The sequence below is a fragment of the Parasteatoda tepidariorum genome, chromosome 4, assembly GCF_043381705.1.
Source record: "Parasteatoda tepidariorum isolate YZ-2023 chromosome 4, CAS_Ptep_4.0, whole genome shotgun sequence".
NCBI classification, from domain to species: Eukaryota; Metazoa; Arthropoda; class Arachnida; order Araneae; family Theridiidae; genus Parasteatoda; species Parasteatoda tepidariorum.
The window spans coordinates 54,484,440-54,506,222 of NC_092207.1; the positions used below are offsets into that span (position 1 = coordinate 54,484,440).

The window sequence follows — 21,783 nt, forward strand, 5'->3', positions numbered from 1 at the left end:
ACGATNCTGAAGGTTTGAAATCCCCATTTTTGTTGTCTTTGATCCCCACCTTAAATGATCAAAATTATAATGATTTTTTTGAATCCTTGGAAACCACAGCAAAATTAGCTGAATGGACAAAGGAACAACTATTGGTTATAACAAAATTAAAAATGTTGAGGAGCTGATGAACTATTTGTAAGTGGCAGGATATTATTCGCTGGATATATCTTAATTGTTCAGTCCTGTTGCAGCCATTCTTTCCGGGTAGATGTATCTTTATTCCTCAGAATTTTCTACCAAAAATCTTTTTCTCCTCTTCTTCTAGCAGCTAGTCCAGTCCTTCCCCTCTCTTCCTCACCTCTCTCCTGCCCCTCTTCACAGGTTTTCAACCCTTACACAAAAATTGGCAGACCAAAACTGCTTAATTTATTTACAGAGAGGCTATCTAAAACAGTCNGGCCGTCCGCACGTACGTCGGATTCGAAAAATTCGTTGTCCGCGGAGAATTTTTGACCGTTGACGGACGGACGGGCTGTTTTTCGAGCCCTGATATATATATATATATAACAGTGAAACCTTTGAAAGTTGATCACTGTTTTGATGACCAACGTAGACAAGTGGTCAACTTAAACAGTCTTTTTTTTTAAATAGGATATATCATTGCTTATGCATGTTATTCTTACGTTCTTTTTATAATTACAAATCAAAATATCGAATTAAATTTTTTTAAACTTGACTTTAAAATTTTATTCAAGAAATATCCTATACATCTTAAGAAATGAGAATAATTACAACAGGAATTATTATTTGTTACATAAATTTAACATGAAATAATATTTCGCTTTTGCATGATATAGTAACTGGACCAAAGGACAGAATTTACCGTACTAAGTGCTGAAAGCAAAGGGTTAAACTGATTAGTTAAAAATGCAAATGCATATTTTATTAGTGATGTATGCCAGTTATTTACTATAAATAATGTCTTACCCACTGTGGCTCGAAAATAGAACTCTCATCTCCCAAAGACGTGACCTAGGTTTGAATCTGAGAATCAGTTGGTCAATACAAATTCTGCTCCCAGCTCGCACATGGCACAGTGCTGATGTAAAATATCCTCGGTGGTAGACAGATCATGGGTTATAATGCACTTGTTGTCAGGTTAACTGTGGGAGGTTTTCATGCATTTTCTCTCCTTATAAAGTAAATGCGGGTTAGTTCCATCAAAAGGTCCTCCACGAAGGCTAATTTGTCCCAATGTTTGATCCGGGAGCTCGTTTGTCTTCTGGATTGGGTTCAAAATTATAAGACTCCAGAGTTGAAAATTGATAATTTTAAAGTCAGAATTGGCTTGGCTGTTTAATGCCAGTTATAAAATAAAACATAAATAATGTCTTAAAATATCAGTACAGAAGGAGATATGAAGTTAGGATATTTAGTATTATATTCAATGCAACATTTAATCTTTATTTAGCTATGTTTACAAAAATATTTGTTACAAAAATCATCTCTCGTCCTTACTGTTGCTTATATAATAAAAACCTTAACAAGAACAATAGAAAAGGAATGAATAAAATTGTTAAAAATATATATAAGCATACTTAATTGCTCTCTCGTGTAATTAACAAATGAAAGGATTTCGGTTAGAGATATTTTAATAATAATTCATCAATTCAGTGAAATTCTAATGTATAACAGAGTAGAAAATTTCATTGAAATGTTTTTTTTTTTTTGGTCAACTTATAAAGGGTTTATTTTAGATTTGCACATTAGATTCATTAACTTAATGTATTTCAGTAGTCGACATACAAAATAGACAGGTGTTAAGGTTACAAGAGAATGAATGGGATAAATTCAGTACTTGATAAAAAAAAGGTTAGCTTGACAGATTTCACAGTAGAGCAATATTTTTTTTAGTTTTAATGAAATTTATAAGAGTTTATATTATTTATTTTCGTAATTTATTTTTTAGGCTTACCTCGTACTCTTCAAGCTCTTATTGTTTCAAGCATAATTGGGATTTTTGCATTTATATTTTTAATGATACTAAGACAAAGTTTCCTGAGGCTCCTATTATCTTACAGAGGATGGATGTGTAAGTATCTTAGTATAAGATTTAAACTAAGATATAGCAGCATTGTGCTATCTTTTTTGTCATCTTTATATATCTTAACATATTACTTGAGTATCGGTTTTCATTAGAAGCTTAAAATTAACTTAAATTTATTTTTTGTAAAAAATTAGCTACTTTGAAAATTAGATTTATTAAAGAAGTATCATTTTGGTGTATAAGTCTATTCTGCTGTATTCTGTTTAAAAATAGTTTGTGAAAAGTAATATCAAAAATTTTTTAAATTCTTCCTTTATTTTAATTGAAGATTAGCTTTAATAAGTTTACTTTGATTCTGCATTTCCTTGTCATTTATTGTTTTTTAGAACTAATTTTTCGATAAATTTTTTTAAATTCACAGATTTTTGAGTTTGCATTGAATAATACATATATATTTTAGATGAAAATCCTCGTAGTCATACAATAGCAACAACTCTGTGGTGCGGAGCTGTGAAACTCCTCAGTGGTTATAAGCCATCTCTTTACAGTTGCCAAAGATCTTTGCCTAGGTTGCCAGTACCTCCTGTTAAAGACACACTGAATAGGCTTTATGAATCACTAAAACCTCTCTGTACTGATGAAGAATTAAAGGAAATTCAACAAAAAGGAAAGGTAGTGTAAATAATTGCTTATTTTATACTTTTTAAAAACAATACTTTATGCAAATGCTTCTTTTTATTTAGTTACATATTTATATTTCTCAACTGGCAAGCTACTCAAGAATATACTTTGTTGGGAAACTTGATATTGTCAAATATTGCTTTTGATTTTAATTACAATTAAAATTATATTTTCATCAGGAATTTTCTTTTTTATAACTCCCAATTGCTAGTAATCTTCAAATAAATCTAATTTTATATCTTATTTTAACTGACTATTGTGGCTCAATTTATAGCAATATTTTAAATATTCATCTGTTTTCATTAGCAGCATGCAGTTTAGTCTTTATAGTTTTTTCCAAAGCCAATTATTCAACATACATTTGTTGATGAAAGTTATTGGATCGCAGAATTTAAATGTGCAGATGATGATGATACTGCTTTAGCAAAGTATAAGTAGCCAGTGTATTATTAGGGCTTTCTTGTTGCTTTTCGTAATCTAGTGGTAACAGTCTAATAACAATGTAAATATGTCTTCTATATGGGAATTGAATGATTTTTAATACAAAGCAGTAGTTGGCGCAAAACACATCAGGCATAGTGTTTAAAATATTGAAATAAAATTCCACATTCCTCTTCACAGTTTCACACTTATTTGAAAAATAATATTCTTTTAGACATAATTTACCTATGCGTGCAATGTGCTTGCCATTCAAATGATTAGAACTGGAGTTGTGTGTGTCAAGTGTTAAGAGATAATTAACAATGTTAATTGTACAACATGTGTTCCAGTGGAGAGAACAACATAATTTTGTTTCATTGGCTATGCCATTTTGAGTACCTATACTTGCCTGGCACCATTAACATCCATGTCTTCTTGGGATAGTTAACATATTGGTGGGGCTATAGATGACTGGTAAAAAGTGGCTCGGTCATATAAGTCGCTCTTGAAGATGGGTTTATGCTCCAGTTTGAGTGCAGTGCATGCTCCACAAAGTTGTGGAGTAAAGTTGTGGTGCATTTTTAATTGTTTGGGCTGCTTTTTCACGTCTTCATGCAAAAGTGAATATATCATTGAAACAATATGGCTTTTTACGTGCTGCTTTTCAGGGAATACATGTATTCTAACAAGGATGAGAATGCTGTTTGATGCATGCCCGAATTGTTCACAGTAGGCTTTAAAAGCTATCTAGGCAATTCACCACGATATTTCACCTCGTGGATCACAGAGTTTAATATCAGTGTATATCTTACAGTTTAAAAAACCAGATGGTGCACTGGCTGAAAGATTCTTTTGAATAGTGTGCCTTGAGCAATGGTCTTAATATTTTGTTGTTAAAAATCTGCAAAACCAAATTATCTACATTTTAAGTAGTAGATTAATAAGAGTTGAATGCTGCTCTTAATTAATTTTTATAATGTCTTGAATAACTTACATTTTAATCTCTTTTTTTACTATAGGAGTTTGAAAATACCTTGGCCCATAAGTTGCAAAATATATTGCTTCTGAAGTCGTGGTTTTGTCAGAATTATGTAAGTGACTGGTGGTAAGTATTATTTTATGTGCAATTCTTTACATTAGCTACTTGAACTAATTTACTTAGTCTGATATGTTGAAAATTTAGTTAGGTTTAAAGCATTCAGTCTAATTTCTTATCAAAGAATAAAATGATCATCTTATAATTATAGCCATTTGAATTTCTGCCATATTATAGCCATTTGAATTTCTGTTAGCCTTAAGCTCAATTTGAATGTGATCTGGTTGCATTTTTGCAGAGCAATCAAGTTTACCCCGTCCCCCCCTAACCTTTCTTCAACTTATTCTGTTTTATTCTGTTTAAGAGGGAATTTTTTGTACAGATTTGTGCAAGTATTTTCACAGATAAAATATTAAAATTTCAATATTCATTATTTAATGAGAAGCAAAATATTAAGAGCTGAAGAAAAGAAATTAAAGACTAAACAAATCAAGAATCATCCTTCTGTTTATTTGCATTTCATGCAAGACATATTATTAGATATAATTTTTTTTTCAATTTTACTTTACTTGTGTACTTGTAAATGCAAATTGAAAATTATAAATTTGGAAATGTAATTTTAAATGTGATGTTTTAAATTCAATGAATGAACTTTTCAATTTTACTTCTTTTTATAGAGTAAAAAATATTGCCTTTATTAACTAGATATAATAATTTGTATTGTTGCAATATGTCTACTTTTAAGACTAATGTATTTTATGTTTAATACTATAGGGAGAAATATGCCTATCTAATGAGCAGGAGTCCCCTTCCACTATATTTTTGAGCCACTATTTTCCACTATTCCACTATATTACAAAATATAATTTTCCACTATTCCACTATATTACAAAATGTGATGTTTCAAATTCAATGAATGAACTTTTCAATTTTATTGCAACTGATAGAGTAAAAAATATTGTCTATATTAACTAGATATATTAATTTATATTGTTGAAATATGTTTACTTTTGAGACTAATGTTTATTATGTTTAATACTATAGGGAGAAATATGCCTATCTAATGAGCAGGAGCCCCCTTCCAAATAATAGTAATTATTATTGCTGTGATGAATGCTACTGGACTCCTACAGATAAACAAGTGTCACGGTGAGTTTGTAACAGCTAACAATATGAATTTTTTAATTAATTTCTTTTAATTAATTTTTCAGTTAACTTTTTAATTTTTGTTTAATTAATTTTTCGATCGATTCTGACTAACTAAAGATCGATTATCGATTCTGACTAACTAAAAAAATTTAAATAAAATAAAATACTCTTAAAACTGATCATGTTCAATCAAATTAAAAAAACAACTTTGTTTTAAAGGTTTTAGTTGTTAAATTTCCAGTCATAATATTTATAAACCTTAAGTTCATTTCTTAGGAAAAAAAGAATAAATTTGATCAGTAATCTGATCAATGAGCTGTTGCCATCGAGAAATATTTTGGTACTAATAATAACATTGATCTCAGTTGACTTAACAGTTGTGAGATTTCTGTGATGTTTTAAAAATACAGACTAGAGCATATGGAAACTAAACTTCAATCTTAACTGAATATCAGATAATGTCTTAATAATACCCTGCAATTTAATTAACATCTAATGAAACAATTGTAAAGTCAACTGTATGAAATTAATGTTAATACATATTCGGAAAAATGTGTACAACTTTATAAAATAATATAAACTTCAGTGATAAAGAGATAACAAAACCTTAAAATGGAAAGATCATTAATTTCAGGATTGACAAAAAAAATTTAAATTAAATTTTTTCTTTTTATTTACTGATCAAAGTTCTGATAAAATTTATTAATAATACTAATGCTTAATACCAACTAAAAACAATATTATATTACTACTAAAATACTTAATATTTCTTAATAAAATTATTAAATTATTATTACATACTTACCACTAAATAAAAAAATAATAATTATGCTTAATAACTGTACTTTCATAATGTTTACTTTATTTTAATAACAAATATATATTTAAATATTAATTTGCATTCTTGATAAAATAAGGGAAGAAATTTGCTAAAATAAATTTTCTAAATGTCTTTTATTAAGTTCATGTTGACTCAAAAATGTGACCCTAATTTTTATTGTATTTTACATGATTGTATTTTGTTTTTTTCAAACTTCATATATTAGGATATAATACATTTCATAAAATGATTTGTAATTTTGTTTTAGGACTGCATCATTAATTTATGGTCTTTGTTCCTTCAAAAGACTAATTGACCGAGAAGAACTTGAACCTCTTGTAATTCGAAATACAATTCCTATATGTATGGCTCAGTATGAGAAACTGCTAGGAACTGTAAGGTACATGTTCAATATCTTCATTTAAATTGGTTTCTTAAAATTCAATTGTTTCGTTCTTTTTAACCAAAATAAATATTTCGGGCTAGCACTTGGCATAGTTTGTTTAATTAGAAATATTTTAAATCGGAAATGTGATTTTTTTTAATGGTTAAATGTGCTGTATTTTTTCTCTTTTCATTTTTTGAAACTTTTAATATTTAAAATATTTTGTAGCCATTTTTTTTCTTTCCATTTACTGATTTTAAGTTGCTTTTTAAGACAGTTGATAATGGTTTTATTGCTCAAATTAATTACTTATAAACTAACTACATAGAAGTAGAATTTTCTATTATAGCAGTTGTTTTAAACATTTCTGTTGCTCAAAATATAAAACTGCTTGTATATTTTGTACGTCATGACTAAATAATGTTTATTTTATCAATTTAAAATTATGGCTATGAAATAAGGAAAAAGTTATTTTGTTGTACAGTTTGTTATTTTGTTGTACATCAGTCTTCAGCAATTGACTTTTTTTCTTCAAATTACGAAATTCAGTGAAATGGAAAGTAAATTAAGTGTTAGACAAACCATAAAACTGTCCATCATATTCGAGTGCTTGGTATCATCAAAGACTTAATATTTCAGATTTAAATTTTGATCTAAATTTTATTTTAGTATGCATTCTATATGGGTACAATTAGCCACAAAATCAGGGAGAGGAATTCTGCAAGGTTTTGTTAAAGACTGACAATAAAATAATTGTAACTTTCTTCTTCTTCCATCAGCATGACAGCCTAATACATGCCAGAGCCATCCTAACCAGTCGTCTCCATCTGGCTTGATCAGGCACTAGGTTTCTCCATTTATTGATTTTCATGGTTTTCAGATCTTTTTCAACAGTTCTTTTATTGAGAACTCTTAGCTTATGTATAAAGAAAGGATAAAAATCTAGTAATAAATAAAAAAGCTTTTAGGTATGGTATTGTTTTCAAACTTATCTACTTTTTAGATAGTTGCTATTGCTACCCTCTCATATGCCCCCCCTATACTCTTTGTTGATTCATTCCTGGTTCCCAAAGTGTATTATAATTACTTCACACTGTTATCATGAAGTATTATGAAGGCAATACATATTTTTTAATTCTTAATGACTTTTTTTGAAAATTGTTCTAATCGGGAATTTAGCGAGTGAAGATTTAAAAGGAACACCATTTATTGAGAATAACTTAGGGTAGCATACGCTAATTGATTCATTTATTGTGTTTAACTTTCCTATAAATCAAAGATTTAAGTTAGTAATTGAGATAAGACATTTAAAGAAAAAAAAGTAACTTTGGAAGGTTTTTTTTTATAAATTTATATTTTCTTGTTAAATGGTTTTCTTTACCTGTTAGGTTTTTTGTTTGCTTTTTATAATTTTTTGAAAATGAGTATTGTTTTCAAATTGAAAATTCACAAGCTTCCTTTTTATGACCAATTTTATTTTTGCGAAAAAGCTCTCACATTTAATCTATTTTTTAACATAATTTCCATTCTCACAGAATTCTGCTGTTTGGTTTAAATTTCTCCATATGGGGCCGTCTTGTACCCACATGCTGGCACCCAATTTCTTAATCTTTTTCTTGCTCACAGAGGGGCCAACTATTCTAGTTTATCTTTATTACGGTTGAGTAAGAAACATTACATTTTTTGAGAATTTTTGTTTAAAATAGTTATTTTAACCCTCTATTATCAAGAGTTTTGAAAGACATTTTTAGAGAGTTTTAGTTTACATTAGACAGTTTTGAAACATTAAATTTTTTGAGAATTTTTGTTTAAAATAGTTATTTCCCCCCTCTATTATCAAGAGTTTTGAAATTTTCGTTTGCGCCAAATCAATGATAATTTTTTTCTACTCCTTAAACAATTCTAAAAACAATTATAAAAAAAAAGGCAAAAATTATTTACTAGAAACAAAAAATTAAAAAAAGTAAGGAATCCTATCTATTCCATTTTTAATAAGCTATTCTGAAACTTAATCTTCTCACTTAAAAAGCAAAAGAATAAATTTGAAATGCTGTGAAAACTTATTTTTTAGTCATTCAAAGGTAGGATGATAAAAAAGCAACAGAGGCTAGTTATAATTTAACGAAAAATTCGAACATATGTTCCAAGTAGTCAATTAAATTTTGTAATGAAGTATAAAATTTCAGGGTTGTATAGATTTTAATTTAGTATCTATATCTAGGTGTTCCTTTTATTTTTGTAAATTCATGCATAATTTTATTATTGTGCTTATAAGCAGGAGTAGAAATTAGAATATTTAGTTGTTGGTCTGCAGGACCAGTTAACAAAAGATATTAATAGTTGGTACTCATTTTCACTGCTCTCTTGTCTCTCTTTTTTAAAAAAAAGTTAATTAAGGGAATTTAAAGGAAAAACTATAATACAGCGAATGTGCAATGTCAGAATCGGAGTGAAATATGCATTTTTGTAATAAAAACATGAAACCAAAAATCAAAACACCATACTATTCATTTACATTGATTGCTGGTCTATAAATTGTAGCCCTGATTAGGCTTTCACAACACACACTGGTCTGACTGTAAATTTCTACAGTTTCACATTTTTTTGTTGCATTATTTAAATGAAGGACAGAGCAATGTATTCATATTAAGTAGGATTTTTAACTGACAAAGACACATTCAAACATGGTCAATTGTTTTGGCTATCTATCAGCTGTAGGCTTTAAATTTGCTTTTGTCAAAGTAGTTGCAAAATTTCAAAACAGAACTTAATTAAGAAACTAGTTTCCATTTTTTTTATAAATCTACATTTAGTTATAGGATAACTGCTATTGAAGTAATAAAAAATAAAATTTAAAAAAATTACGGAGATAAAAATGTTTTGTGCAAAATTTAAAAATAACAACAGTTATGCAAATTTAGTTTTTACGATGTCTGATATGCTTGCCATCAATGACTATAATATAGCTCAGAAGAATAACATAATTCTCTCAAACTTGCTGAGAAATCAATGCTTTTAACATAACATCTGCATAAAAATACTGCTTTTTTAAATTTTCACGATAAAGAGATGAGCAACAATAAAGAGAGCGAACATTTAAAGAAATTCTAAACATGCCCTGCAATCAACCTCAAGTTTTAATTGAATTTTGCTGATGGTTTTAAGGTTATTAAGTTTTATCCTCATGCACCTCAGTAATTGTCATCAAGTTGTTAAGTTTTATCCTCATGCACCTCAGTAATTGTCATCAAGTTGTTAAGTTTTATTCTCATACTGCTCAGTAATTGTCATCAATTTGTTAAGTTTTATTCTCATACTGCTCAGTAGTAATTGTTATCAAGTTGTTAAGTTTTATTCTCATACAGCTCTGTAATCGTCATCAAGTTGAAAATTTCTTTTTGAGTGATGTTTGTTTTACCACCTGTTTTAAATTGTACAATCGTTTCAACACAAACAGTAAATTTATCAATTTCGGCTCTAATTTCTAAAAATCAGGCTCCCAGACCTGCCAACTCTCCTGTTTTTAGCAGGAGTCTCCTGCTTTTGCCTCAAATCTTCGCCCTCAGGCCTTCAGGGTGTTTTCTCCTGCTTTTTTCTATTTAGTGCAAGATAGAGGAAAAAAAACAACAATTTGTGCCTTCCCAACTTGTGCTTCAGATCATGCTGGGCATTTATTTNATCAAGTTGTTAAGTTTTATTCTCATACTGCTCAGTAATAGTCATCAATTTGTTAAGTTTTATTCTCATACAGCTCAGTAATTGTCATCAAGTTGTTAAGTTTTAATCTCATACTGCTCAGTAATTGTCATCAAGTTGTTAAGTTTTATTCTCATACTGCTCACTAATTGTCATAAATTTGTTAAGTTTTATTCTCATACTGCTCAGTAATTCGCATCAAGTTGTTAAGTTTTATTCTCATACAGCTCAGTAATCGTCATCAAGTTGAAAATTTCTCTTTGAGTGATGTTTGTTTTACCACCTGTTTTAAATTGTACAATCGTTTCAACACAAACAGTAAATTTATCAATTTCGCTTCTGATTTCTAAAAATCAGGCTCCTAAAATCATGATTAAGTTATCAGTAGAATCGCAAATTGCAATTTAAAATTCGTTTATATAAATTATTCACATTAAAAAATCAAATTTATTGTGAACTGCCACTGTTTATTTGTTATAATATTGTTCATAATTAGTAATAACTGACCAATATATATATTTTCTCTTTAGAATTCCTGGTGAAAATAATGACACTATTCTACACACTGAAGATTCAAAGGTAAACCATTTATCAAGCTTGTTATGTCTATTTATGTAATAGCAATATTTAGTAACAATAATTTTATAAAATTTTTTTATAGCATATCATTGTTATTGTGAAAGGAATATATTATAAACTTGAAGTTTTTGATTCCAAAAATCAAATTTTGGCTCCTACAACATTAGAAGAGCAACTCAATTGGATTGTGAAAGATGCTGAGAAACAATCAGGTTGTTTATCATAAATTTCAAAATTTTGTAACTGTAATCAAGTATTGATAACAGATTTTTATCAACTGAAATATTCGAAGGTAAAACATTTAAGTTTTCACCATTTTAGAAAGAGTGCAACATACAAATACTCAATATTTTTAAAGCTTTTATAGAATTTTTACTCGAAAAGAAACAATCAAACTGTTATACTTTTTGGATATATAATTCAATGCTGTAGATTTTTCTGTACTTAAATTTTTAAAAATACTAGTGGGCTGTGCCCCCTGCTCACTAACGTTCGCCATGGGTGCAAGTCTTCCGTCCCCAGGACGGATTTCCGTCTTTCGAAAATGTCGGTAATGGTAAATGTCGGTAAGTAAGACGGAAACAAGACTGACTCAAAGTCGGAAATCTGAATTTTTTTTCTTCTGTCCTTAAAAATATTTTTTAAGTCTACGTTATTGGTCTAATTTCTAATGTCCTGTTGTTATTTTATCAAAAGACAGATGAATAAATATTTTTTGTACAGTATTTAAACTTGATGTATTATGGTAAAGCTTTCTTAGAGAGTTTGCATATGTCGAGGGGGTATTGTGTATGTTAGGTATTTCAGTCAAAACATTTTCAGTCTTGGCCTTTTTTTCAACTTGCACCCATGACGCTCGCTAACCCCCGAAAATTGCTACACAATCTTATATGGTTTGCTTCGCAAACCAAGCTCGCTTCACTCGCTACTAACTCAGGTACATTGCAAAAGCACAAGATTCTAAGAATTCAAAACAATCATTCAAATCCATATAACAACTTTTTTTTTTAAAAAAAATTGCATCTTTTTAGTAAATACTAAGTGATTAACATAAATTTTAATTCAAATAAATGACATGTAATTCGTTAAACCTATTAGAAATGTGCTGTAGTATAAAATCTTAAGATAAAATTTCTAAAACTGATATCTCTTTAAAAAGGTTAAAATTTTGGCTATAATTAAGTCTATTAAAAATAGAAATAAGAGAATTGCAATGAAAAAACCTGCATAAACAAAGCATTATGTTTTTAAAAAATAATAACCATGAACGATTCAGAACTTTGTTAAAAACATAAGTATAAGTCTTAGAATGAATTCGTGATAAAACAAATAAATTCGTGATATAAATCAAAAATCGAAAACGCTTTCGACAAAATACTAAAATAGAGATCTATCGACAAAGACTACTCACTTCTGCCTAGCTTAATAGTATGAGATTGGTTATTTCAGTTCTCTCTGGTTATTTCAGTTTCCGTTTTTAAAAGCGCTATATGTTGAGCCACCTCAGTAGATTTGGCATGTGACATTATTAGCGGCAATCATTGGTTGATTTTCTAGCTTTGCCATTCGGGGAGTTGTAATGTTACTTTTTTTGTCCCCGTGTAAGAGAAAATATATATAGATACTATGTTTAAAAAAAATGATTTTTAGGCATTTTATTTTTATTATATTTTAAATAAACTTTTTTTTGAAAGATTTTAAAATTATGGTTGCATTAATTTTATTATCGGACTAGGCTTATATGTAATTGTATTTTTTGTTCTACAGAGATTATTGTGAAGTTCGTTGATATTAATACATAAATTTGATTTTAGTGATTAAATTTTGCAGATTTTTCTAAATTATTTTTAGAATTAGTAAAATCTAATTAGTTCTGAATCTTTAGATTTTAAAACTTAAAAATTTTTCTTTTTAAATTTCTTTTTTTATTTAACAATTATATGGAGAGTAACAATTGAAATTTTAATGTATAAAAAGTTTGTATGCATTACTTTTGCTATAATGCTTTATTTTCAACCTCATTGGATTATTCATGTAATAATTTTTTTATTTACAATAAATTCATTGATTTAATTAATTGTTTTTTTTTTAACAAGGTGTAGAGTAGAGTGGAAACTGTACAAAAAAAATAGCAATTATTTGTTGCACTTTTGATGGCTTCTTTTATATGATTCTAGAATAAAATATTTTCTTTTTATTTTGATTTACTTATAATTGAATTTAAATAAGTTGTCATAGATAAAAATGGTTACATTCTGATGAAAGTTTGAGTAAATGGATCAATTTTAGGAACTTTGAATAATCTTAGGAAGTTATAATATGATTTTAATAAAACAAAGCCTCATAATTTTTTTTTTTTTTAAAAACCATTAGTGTTTGTTTATTTGGTAGTTGATCTTTTTAAAGTATTTATTTTTAATTCTGTAGTTAAAAATAGTTTTTTTTTTCTATTTTGTAATAAGTATAAAACTAATCCATTGGTTTCTAAAACTAATCCCTATTTTTATTTCAGAGTCATATTCTGAAGCTGAAAAATCTATTGCTGCTCTAACTGCTTTAAAAAGAAGTCAATGGGCGACTATACGAAAAAGTCATTTGAGTTCAGGAGTGAATAGAGATAGTCGAAGAGCAGTTGAAAAAGCAATTTTCTGTGTAAGCAATCTTTTTCTATATTCTTTAGACACTGAGTTTAGTTTTTTTTTTAGCTACTAAATAGTGTTATTCTGTGCTGTATGGTACCGATTTCTATTTATTTTAATATTTTTTTATGAAATGTTGTATTCTTTTCTAATATTGTAATTCTGAATGTAATATTGTAATTCTGAATGTAATTTTCTAATATTGTATTGTAATTCCTTATTTTTTTTAAAAAGTAAATAAGTTTTAATTGCTGAAATAATATGCACATTTATAAAATGAGTGTCGTGGCTTCAATTCTTACATTCAGAGCTACATATATTTAAAATATATTGCAAACTTTTTTTTTAATATTAAATTATAAGTTAGTAATTCATTTATTTAGTCATGACACCTGTTTTTGTTACAGTTTTTTACTTCAATCTTTATNCAGAAAATGACGTAAGAAGCGGGATAACGTACGAAACGGACAACGTAAAATCGGGGTTCCACTGTATATACATTAGTTACGTTAAAAAATATTAGGTTCGGAATTGTAGCACTGTAAGCATACTTCAACTCAGGCTGTTATATTTGTAATTAAGAAGTTGTGTCTGAAATTTAAAACATGCTTTGTTATAGAGTTATCAAATTGATTAATCAAACTGATTGTTGATTATCCCTAAATTGATTTGGTACTTCTGAATTTATTTTATTTTTTTTTTCAAAATTAAAATAGTTACATGGCACGATGTTGTGGAATCATGATACTGCAATCATGATACTGTGTTTGAACGCTCTCAAGTATATAATGTTTAAAATTATGTTTGAATGCCAAATTAATAACATGTCTATATTTTAATAAACCTGATTTATTTATTTTTTTGCAAACTATTCTGAAAGATTCGACTTTATAACTTATTTCCTGTCTTATTTGACGTATGCATTTTTAAAAATTTTTTCTTCACAGATTTCCAAGTTTCAATAATTAAGATTCTCATATGATGCTTTAAATTTAGGGCATTATAAATTTCTTTATATTTTTTGAAAACTTAATTTAGCATTTTAGATAACACTAGGTATATAACATTAACACTATGCATTTTATTTTATTTTATAACCGTCGTTGAACAGCCGACCCAATTTCATGGGTTTACGGGTAATTACGGGTAATTTTGAACCAATCCAGAAGACAAGGAAACTCCTGGATCAGTACCCCCAGAGGTATTGATTTGTTGTGGGAACATGGAGGACTTTGAGACTCGACAGATTTAACGTGCATCAGTCACCATTTACTACACGAGGAGTCTTCGGCCGGCGAGGATCGAACCCACGACCTCTTGGATATGGGCCCAGCGCCCTAACGACCAGGCTATCCCGGCCCAACACTATGCATTTAACTTTTTTAAAAGGATATTTATTTGCAATATTTATAATTTTTCAAGAGAATTTCAGTTGTATAGTATTATGTTAGTGATACAGTGCCTGCCGCTAATAAAATCAACGGATAATAAAATCAGCCGCTCTATAAAATCAAATCGGCAAGAACCGAATCGTTACATTATTAATACATGTTAAAAACATCCTTTAATAAAATCAATGCCGCCGCTTTTTAAAATCAAAATTTTGACTACATAATATATCAAAAGTGCAATATTTCATTTTTTTTGTTCTTATTTATAAAATTTTATTTTTCCGAAGTTTAAAGATTTTTTTAGAAGAAGCAACAGTTACTCACAAACCTGTGAGACAGGTGTGGTTAGCACTTTCCTGCGATATACATAGTGTAAGAGTTAAGGAAAAATGTGGGTGGTAAGCGGCGAGTTCATAGAAATCAATTTATCAATGTTAATTCCTTGACTTGAATGAAGTTTGGAGAAACCTATCTCACTCAACAGGGGGTCGAATTCTTATCTTACTTTTTATTGAATGAACCATAGAAGGGAGAGAAGTTTCTTTTGTTATCTATCTTAACAGAGAACATGAATAGATTTCCAAAAACTGTCTGTGCACATAATCCATATTATTTAAGCCATTTGAGTAAATTATAGTTAGAGTTAGAGCACATATCATTTTTAAGTTCGTTTGATGTTCAATTTTATCAGCATGGCGAAAAGGAAGGATTTGAGTCTTAAAAATAAATTTGAAGTGTTGCAAAACTATGATAGGCTTCCTAAATGTAGTCAACGTGAAGCTTCAATGGAGATGGGGCTGATAACTGTTTCGAAAAAATTCTCAGCAATGAAGAAAATGAAATGGACGAGAATTTTTCACGTTACATAGCTATTGACGATAACCTGCAAACATCAGGAGAAAAATCTGATTCTGAAATTGTTGCAGACATCAAAAATTGCAAAGTTATTTCCAATCAAGAAATGGAGGAATCAGACTCAGAAGATGAAATAAACTCATCAGTGCCATCTTCAGTGGAAGTCAGAAAAGCACTTAATGTATTGCGGCAAGCTTTAGAACAAAGAGGAGGAAATATCGAAAACTATACAAACTTCTATAAACTCTCAAATGACGTTGAAAAGTTAATTTTAAATACTGCAACTCAAACAACCATTGATCGTTTTTTTGCAAACATTTTGTAAATTTAATCTTATGTAGGGTTTTACNTAAATCAAAGGTGCAATATTTCAGCTTTTTTTGTTCTTATTTATAAAATTTTATTTTTTCGAAGTTTAAAGATTTTTTTAGAAGAAGCAACAGTTACTCACAAACCTGTGAAACAGGTGTGGTTAGCACTTTCCTGCGATATACATAGTGTAAGAGTTAAGGAAAAATGTGGGTGGTAGGCAGCGAATTCATAGAAATCAATTTATCAGTGTTATTTCCTTGACTTGAATGAAGTTTGGAGAAACATTTCTCACTCAACGGGGGGTCGAATTCTTATCTTACTTTTTATTGAATAAACCTTAGAGGGGAGAGAAGTTTCTTTTGTTATCTATCTTAACAGAGAACATGAATAGATTTCCAAAAACTGTCTGTGCTCATGTTCCATATTATTTAAGCCATTTGAGTAAATTATAGTTAGAGTTAGAGCACATATCATTTTTAAGTTCGTTTGATGTTCAATTTTATCAGCATGGCCGAAAGGAAGGATTTGAGTCTGAAAAATATATTTGAAGTGTTGCAAAACTATGATAAACTTCCTAAATGTAGTCAACGTGAAGCTTCAATGGAGATGGGGCCGATAACTGTTTCGAAAAAATTCACAGCAATGAAGAAAATGAAATGGACGAGAATTTTTCACGTTACGTAGCTGTTGACGATAACCTGCAAACATCAGGAGAAAAATCTGATTCTGAAATTGTTACAGACATCAAAAATTGCAAAGTTATTTCCAATCAAGAAATGGAGGAATCAGACTCAGAAGATGAAATAAACTCATCAGTGCCATCTTCAGTGGAAGTCAGAAAAGCACTTAATGTATTGGGGCAAGCTTTAGAACAAAGAGGAGGAATATCGAAAACTATAAAAACTTCTATAAACTCTTAAATGATGTTGAAAAGTTAATTTTAAGTACTGCAACTCAAGCAACCATTGATCATGTTTTTGCAAAACTTTTGTAAAACTTTTGTAAATATAATCTTATATAGGGTTTACTTTATTAAAATAATTAAATTAGTTAAAATAAAGCATTAGTGTTGTCATTATTTCAGCTTTTAAAATGTGTGCATTTAGAATATATCGAAAAAATTTGATTTTTTCTTCTTCAAATGTTGAATTGCCTCTTAATAAAATCAGCCGCTTAATAAAATCAAAAGAGCATAAAGCAAAAGTGATTTTAATAAACGGCGGGCACTGTATAACAAATGATCCACCTATAGATTAAAGCCATTTGTCATTCAAGTTCATTGTAAGATTTTATTCTAATTTGAAAAAAAAATGTTTTTGTGGTTTAATATGCTAAATTTAAAGACCAGCAATTGGAAATGTTTTAAAAAAAAGTACTTTCTCATAAGCCAAATAACTTCTGTGACTTATTGTCCAATGGAATCACTCCTTTGATTTGGTAGTTTGATTTATCATCTAGACTTCTGTGAATAGGACAAATCATAATGCCTCTTTTTTGAAACATGATCAGGTTATTAAAGTTCTACGTTAATTCATATTGTTAATTTTAAGTTCCAATTATAAAAAAATAATAAAACAAAAAAAGTTAAAATTAAATTTTTCTTCGAAATACATTTAAATTACTAATATGTATAAATAATATTTTTTTTCCAGTTATTCTTAACTTCAAGCTGCCAAAAAACAGACTGTGTTTTTAGTTATTTAATTTGTTTAAACACTTCTTTTAGGTGACGCTTACAGATTATTCTCCAAGCACTTTAAGTGAGAAAGGAAAATTTCTTCTTCATGGAGATGGAAAGTGCATTTGGTTTGATAAATCTTGCAATTTGATAGTTTTTGGCAATGCTGGAACAGGTCTGAATTGTGAACACACCATAGCTGATGCCCCTGCTATGGCTCATATGTGGGAATATATCCTATCTAGAGAGTGAGTTATTATTTCTGTTCTTTTTTTCCCTTTTGTCCCCATTTCCAGTACTTAAGGAGTTGTTTTGAATTACAATATATATTTGCTACTTAATAGTAGTTGTTACTTACTTTTAAAAATAAGGTGTTTATTAATGGTTAATTGCCCATAATACTTATGAAAAGTAGGATGTAGAATATGATGGGAAGACTATATTTATTGGTCAGCCACTTCTGACCTGCCAGTTTTTGGTGTGTTCTGCCAGTGCACTTTGAAAAATAGTTATTATTTGAAAAATTGAAAAACAAAAATGGCTAAAGCATTATAAAAAATGTCAGCCAGAAAGTGGGAGAATGAAAACTATCTGGATATTTTTCATTCTTTGTGTTCCGTATGTGGACATTTCGAGCATGGACATAGCGAGCGAAATTCACTTTTGAAAGCTATAACTATTTTTTTTTACTTTGTAATTTGTTGTTAGCTTAATAAGAAATGCTAATTTAAAAAAAAATGAAATGTTTCATCTTTAATACTTAAAAATTTCTGATAATTTACTACACCGGCATAAGAGTCTTAAATCTTTATATTTCCCTCAAAATTCAAATTTTATATTGCTTTAAAAGTGTTTTGTTTTAATTTAAATAATTTAAATTTCTAAAGTTTCTTTCTTGGTAATTGGGATTGTTGACATTATCCATATTTCCTCTTAGTTATTTGAATTACTGNTGTTTAAAATTAGTTTCGTTTAATTAAAAAATTATAATAAGAAAAAAAAACAGTAAGTATTATAAAACATAAGTATGATCCTTTTCATGATCAATAATTTCCAGCCTATGTTGACTTTTCCTTCCCCAACAAATCACCAATGTGGGATAAATTAATGTACATTAATCTACAAAAAATAAGAATAAGAATATAAAAAGTAAATATTTAAAACAAAGTATTTTTGCGCATCTATGCATTTCTTTTTTTTATTTTTTTTACTTAGATTTCAACAAAAAAGAATATTTTTAAATATATATCTTTTTTTCTGTTTAAAATTAGTTTCGTTTAGTTAAAAAATCATAATAAGAAAATCTGCTTTTTAAGTACTAATTAAGAAATCAGCTTACAACTAGCATCTAAAAATAATAATTATGAGAAATGCTCTAAAAAATCGTGCTCTTTTCCGTATTCTGTACAAAATTTTGTATGATTCTTGGTTTTTTTAAAAAAAATCGGTGTTTTGCTTTCTTAAACGCCAATACTGGCCACTTTCTCTCCCTTTGTTGCTACCTCATCCCATACTGACTTAAAGAGTAACCCAGTTTCCATGTAATCCGGTCTACCTACCTTTCTCTCCAGTGCCAACTTAAGGTGGAATGGACTATAGCCTATATATGCATATTTCTCCAGTACTTAAGGAGTTGTTTTGAATTACAATACATGTTTGCTATTTAATATAATTTGTGTGTAGTTGTTGTTTACTTTAAAAGAAAAAAAAGGTGTTTCATAATGGTTTGCCCTTAATACTTAAAGAAAAGTAGAATGTAGAATATGATAGGTAGAGGTGCGCAACCATATTGGTCAGCCACATCTGACCTGCCAGTCTTTGGTGTGTTCTCCTGCCAATGCAATTTGAAAAAATTATTATTATTTGAAAAATTGAAAAACAAAAATGGCTAAAGTATTATAAAAAGTGTCAGCCAACCCTTTTTTTAAATCGTGGGAGAATGAAAACTTATCTGAATATATTTCTTTCTTTGTGTTCTGTATGTGGACATTTAGAACATGGACATAGCAAGCGAAATTCACTTTTGAAAGCTATGACTATTTCTTTTTTACTTTGTAATTTGTTGTTAGCTTAATAAGAAATGCTAATTAAAAAAAAATGAAATGTTTAATCTTTAATTCTTAAAAATTTCTGATAATTTACTACACCGGCATAAGAGTCTTAAATCTTTATATTTCCCTCAAAATTCAAATTTTATATTGCTTTAAAAGTGTTTTGTTTTAATTTAAATTTCTAAAGTTTCTTTCTTGGTAATTGGGATTGTTGACATTATCCATATTTCCTCTTAGTTATTTGAATTACTGATATTGTTCATGTTGCGTCTTAGTCATTAGGATTACTGACATTGTTTATATTGTCTCTAATTTAAAAGCCTCTTGTTGATTAATATTCTAGGCAATTTATATTTCGAAAGTCATAATCAAATTTGAATACTTTTTTTCATGTTTGATAATTAACTTTGTTAGGTTTTGTTTCGGGTCAACGTATGCAAATATCTTAAATCGTATTCAAGTTATTGTTAATATTACGGTTTTTAATATCATGTTTTATCTGGAAAATTTTCAAATAACTGGCTCTAATTCAAAATTACTTAAAGAAAATTTCAATTTTTTATTTTATTTTGCAGGGTTCTAGAAAAGTTGTTTGATGAGAATGGTTATTGTATGCCATTTAGCAGAGTTTTTAAACAAGCTAAATTAAAAGCTCCTTATCGATTGATATGGGAAATATCTCCTGAATTAAAGACTTGTATTGAAGAAGCTGTATCTTTTTCTATCACTGTAAGAATATTCAAGCATTGATATTTAACATCTATATCTTTACTGATAAATTATGTTTATGTTTAAATATTTAAATAAATTCTGTTGTCTGTTGTTATGGCTCCACTTGTACACACTGGTAACGGAATAGGTTCGTTCTTAAAATTTCTTTAATTTTAAAAACATTATTTTGACAAGTTATTTTATGAGTCAAAATTGTGTGCAGTTTGTCTAAAAACGTTAAAAGATTGAGAAACGTGTATATATATGTGTATATAAACGTGTATATATAAAAACGTGTATATAAACGTGTATATATATGTTTCAAATATGTGTGCAGTTTGTCTAAAAACATTAAAAGATTGAGAAAGATTTCATTTTTCAGTGAAAATATTGTAATCAATGTCTCTTAAATAATTTTCTGTAATTTAAATTAAATTGAAGAATGAACTAAAAATATGTCACAGCATAATAATTATCATAATGAGACTATATTTTAAATTCATAAATAAGTATATTTCTTGCATTTCTGTAATATTTTTCTTTTTCCTAAAAAAAATTTTGAAAAATGTTTAAGCACACTGGCTCATGAATAATTAGAATCCCTTCTCTGTGTTATGATTATTAGGTAATACATTATTTATGTTAATAATACTATTATTTTTTTGTTTAATTTCAGAATAATAATGATTTGGATTTAATAGTTATGGATCACAATGAATTTGGAAAAGGTGCTATCAAAAAATGTAAGGTAAGATTATGTTTGGGATAAATGAAATTTTTGTCATGCCATGATTTAATTAAATTTATGATTTGTACAAATTTTTCTAATTTTTTATGTGTTTAAAAGCAATTTTCTTTTAATAAATTTATTTGTGAATGGTTATTATAATAAAAAGTAAATTCCATAATTTTTTTTAAGCAGTAAAATGCAATTTTTTTCTTTTTATTTCTATATTCCTTGTTTCACTCATACTTTTTCCTGGCATTAAGATTCAATTTGATTAAAGTTTGGATAACTAAGGATTTTCTGTAACTGTAAAATCTGTGCTAAAGGTTCAAAAGAGTTATTAATGCTATCGAAAGAATAATACATTGGGTTCTGTCATGTATAAGAAAAATCCTACAAATTTTTGTATCCCATTCTATTTTTATTTCATCACATAAATTCTGTTTCAAAAAAAAAGAAAAAAAAGAAAAGAGAGAGAGAGAGAGAGAGAATAAGTAAATAAACAAATAAAAAAAAAATAAAGTAAAAAAAAGCAATACAAGTTCTCCTTTTCAAGTAAATTTAAAAGTTTTTTGTCCACAAATCTTTTTTTGGTAAAGTTTTTCTTTTCTTTTTATAATTAAA

General features: G+C 28.2%; 1 protein-coding gene across 3 annotated transcripts in view; it reads left to right on the top strand.

Moving 5' to 3' along the window:
• The window catches only part of LOC107452079 (carnitine O-palmitoyltransferase 1, liver isoform), a 53,152-nt gene that overhangs the window by 22,581 nt on the left and 8,788 nt on the right, over positions 1-21,783 (top strand). For all 3 annotated transcript variants that reach the window (XM_071179860.1, XM_071179859.1, XM_043049332.2), the window contains exons 4-14: positions 1,952-2,074; positions 2,490-2,701; positions 4,150-4,235; positions 5,211-5,315; positions 6,404-6,535; positions 10,747-10,795; positions 10,878-11,007; positions 13,308-13,447; positions 17,719-17,918; positions 20,297-20,450; positions 21,109-21,180. In XM_071179860.1, coding sequence (XP_071035961.1) covers positions 1,952-2,074; positions 2,490-2,701; positions 4,150-4,235; positions 5,211-5,315; positions 6,404-6,535; positions 10,747-10,795; positions 10,878-11,007; positions 13,308-13,447; positions 17,719-17,918; positions 20,297-20,450; positions 21,109-21,180 — 1,403 coding nt within the window. The remainder of the gene's footprint in view (positions 1-1,951; positions 2,075-2,489; positions 2,702-4,149; positions 4,236-5,210; positions 5,316-6,403; positions 6,536-10,746; positions 10,796-10,877; positions 11,008-13,307; positions 13,448-17,718; positions 17,919-20,296; positions 20,451-21,108; positions 21,181-21,783) is intronic.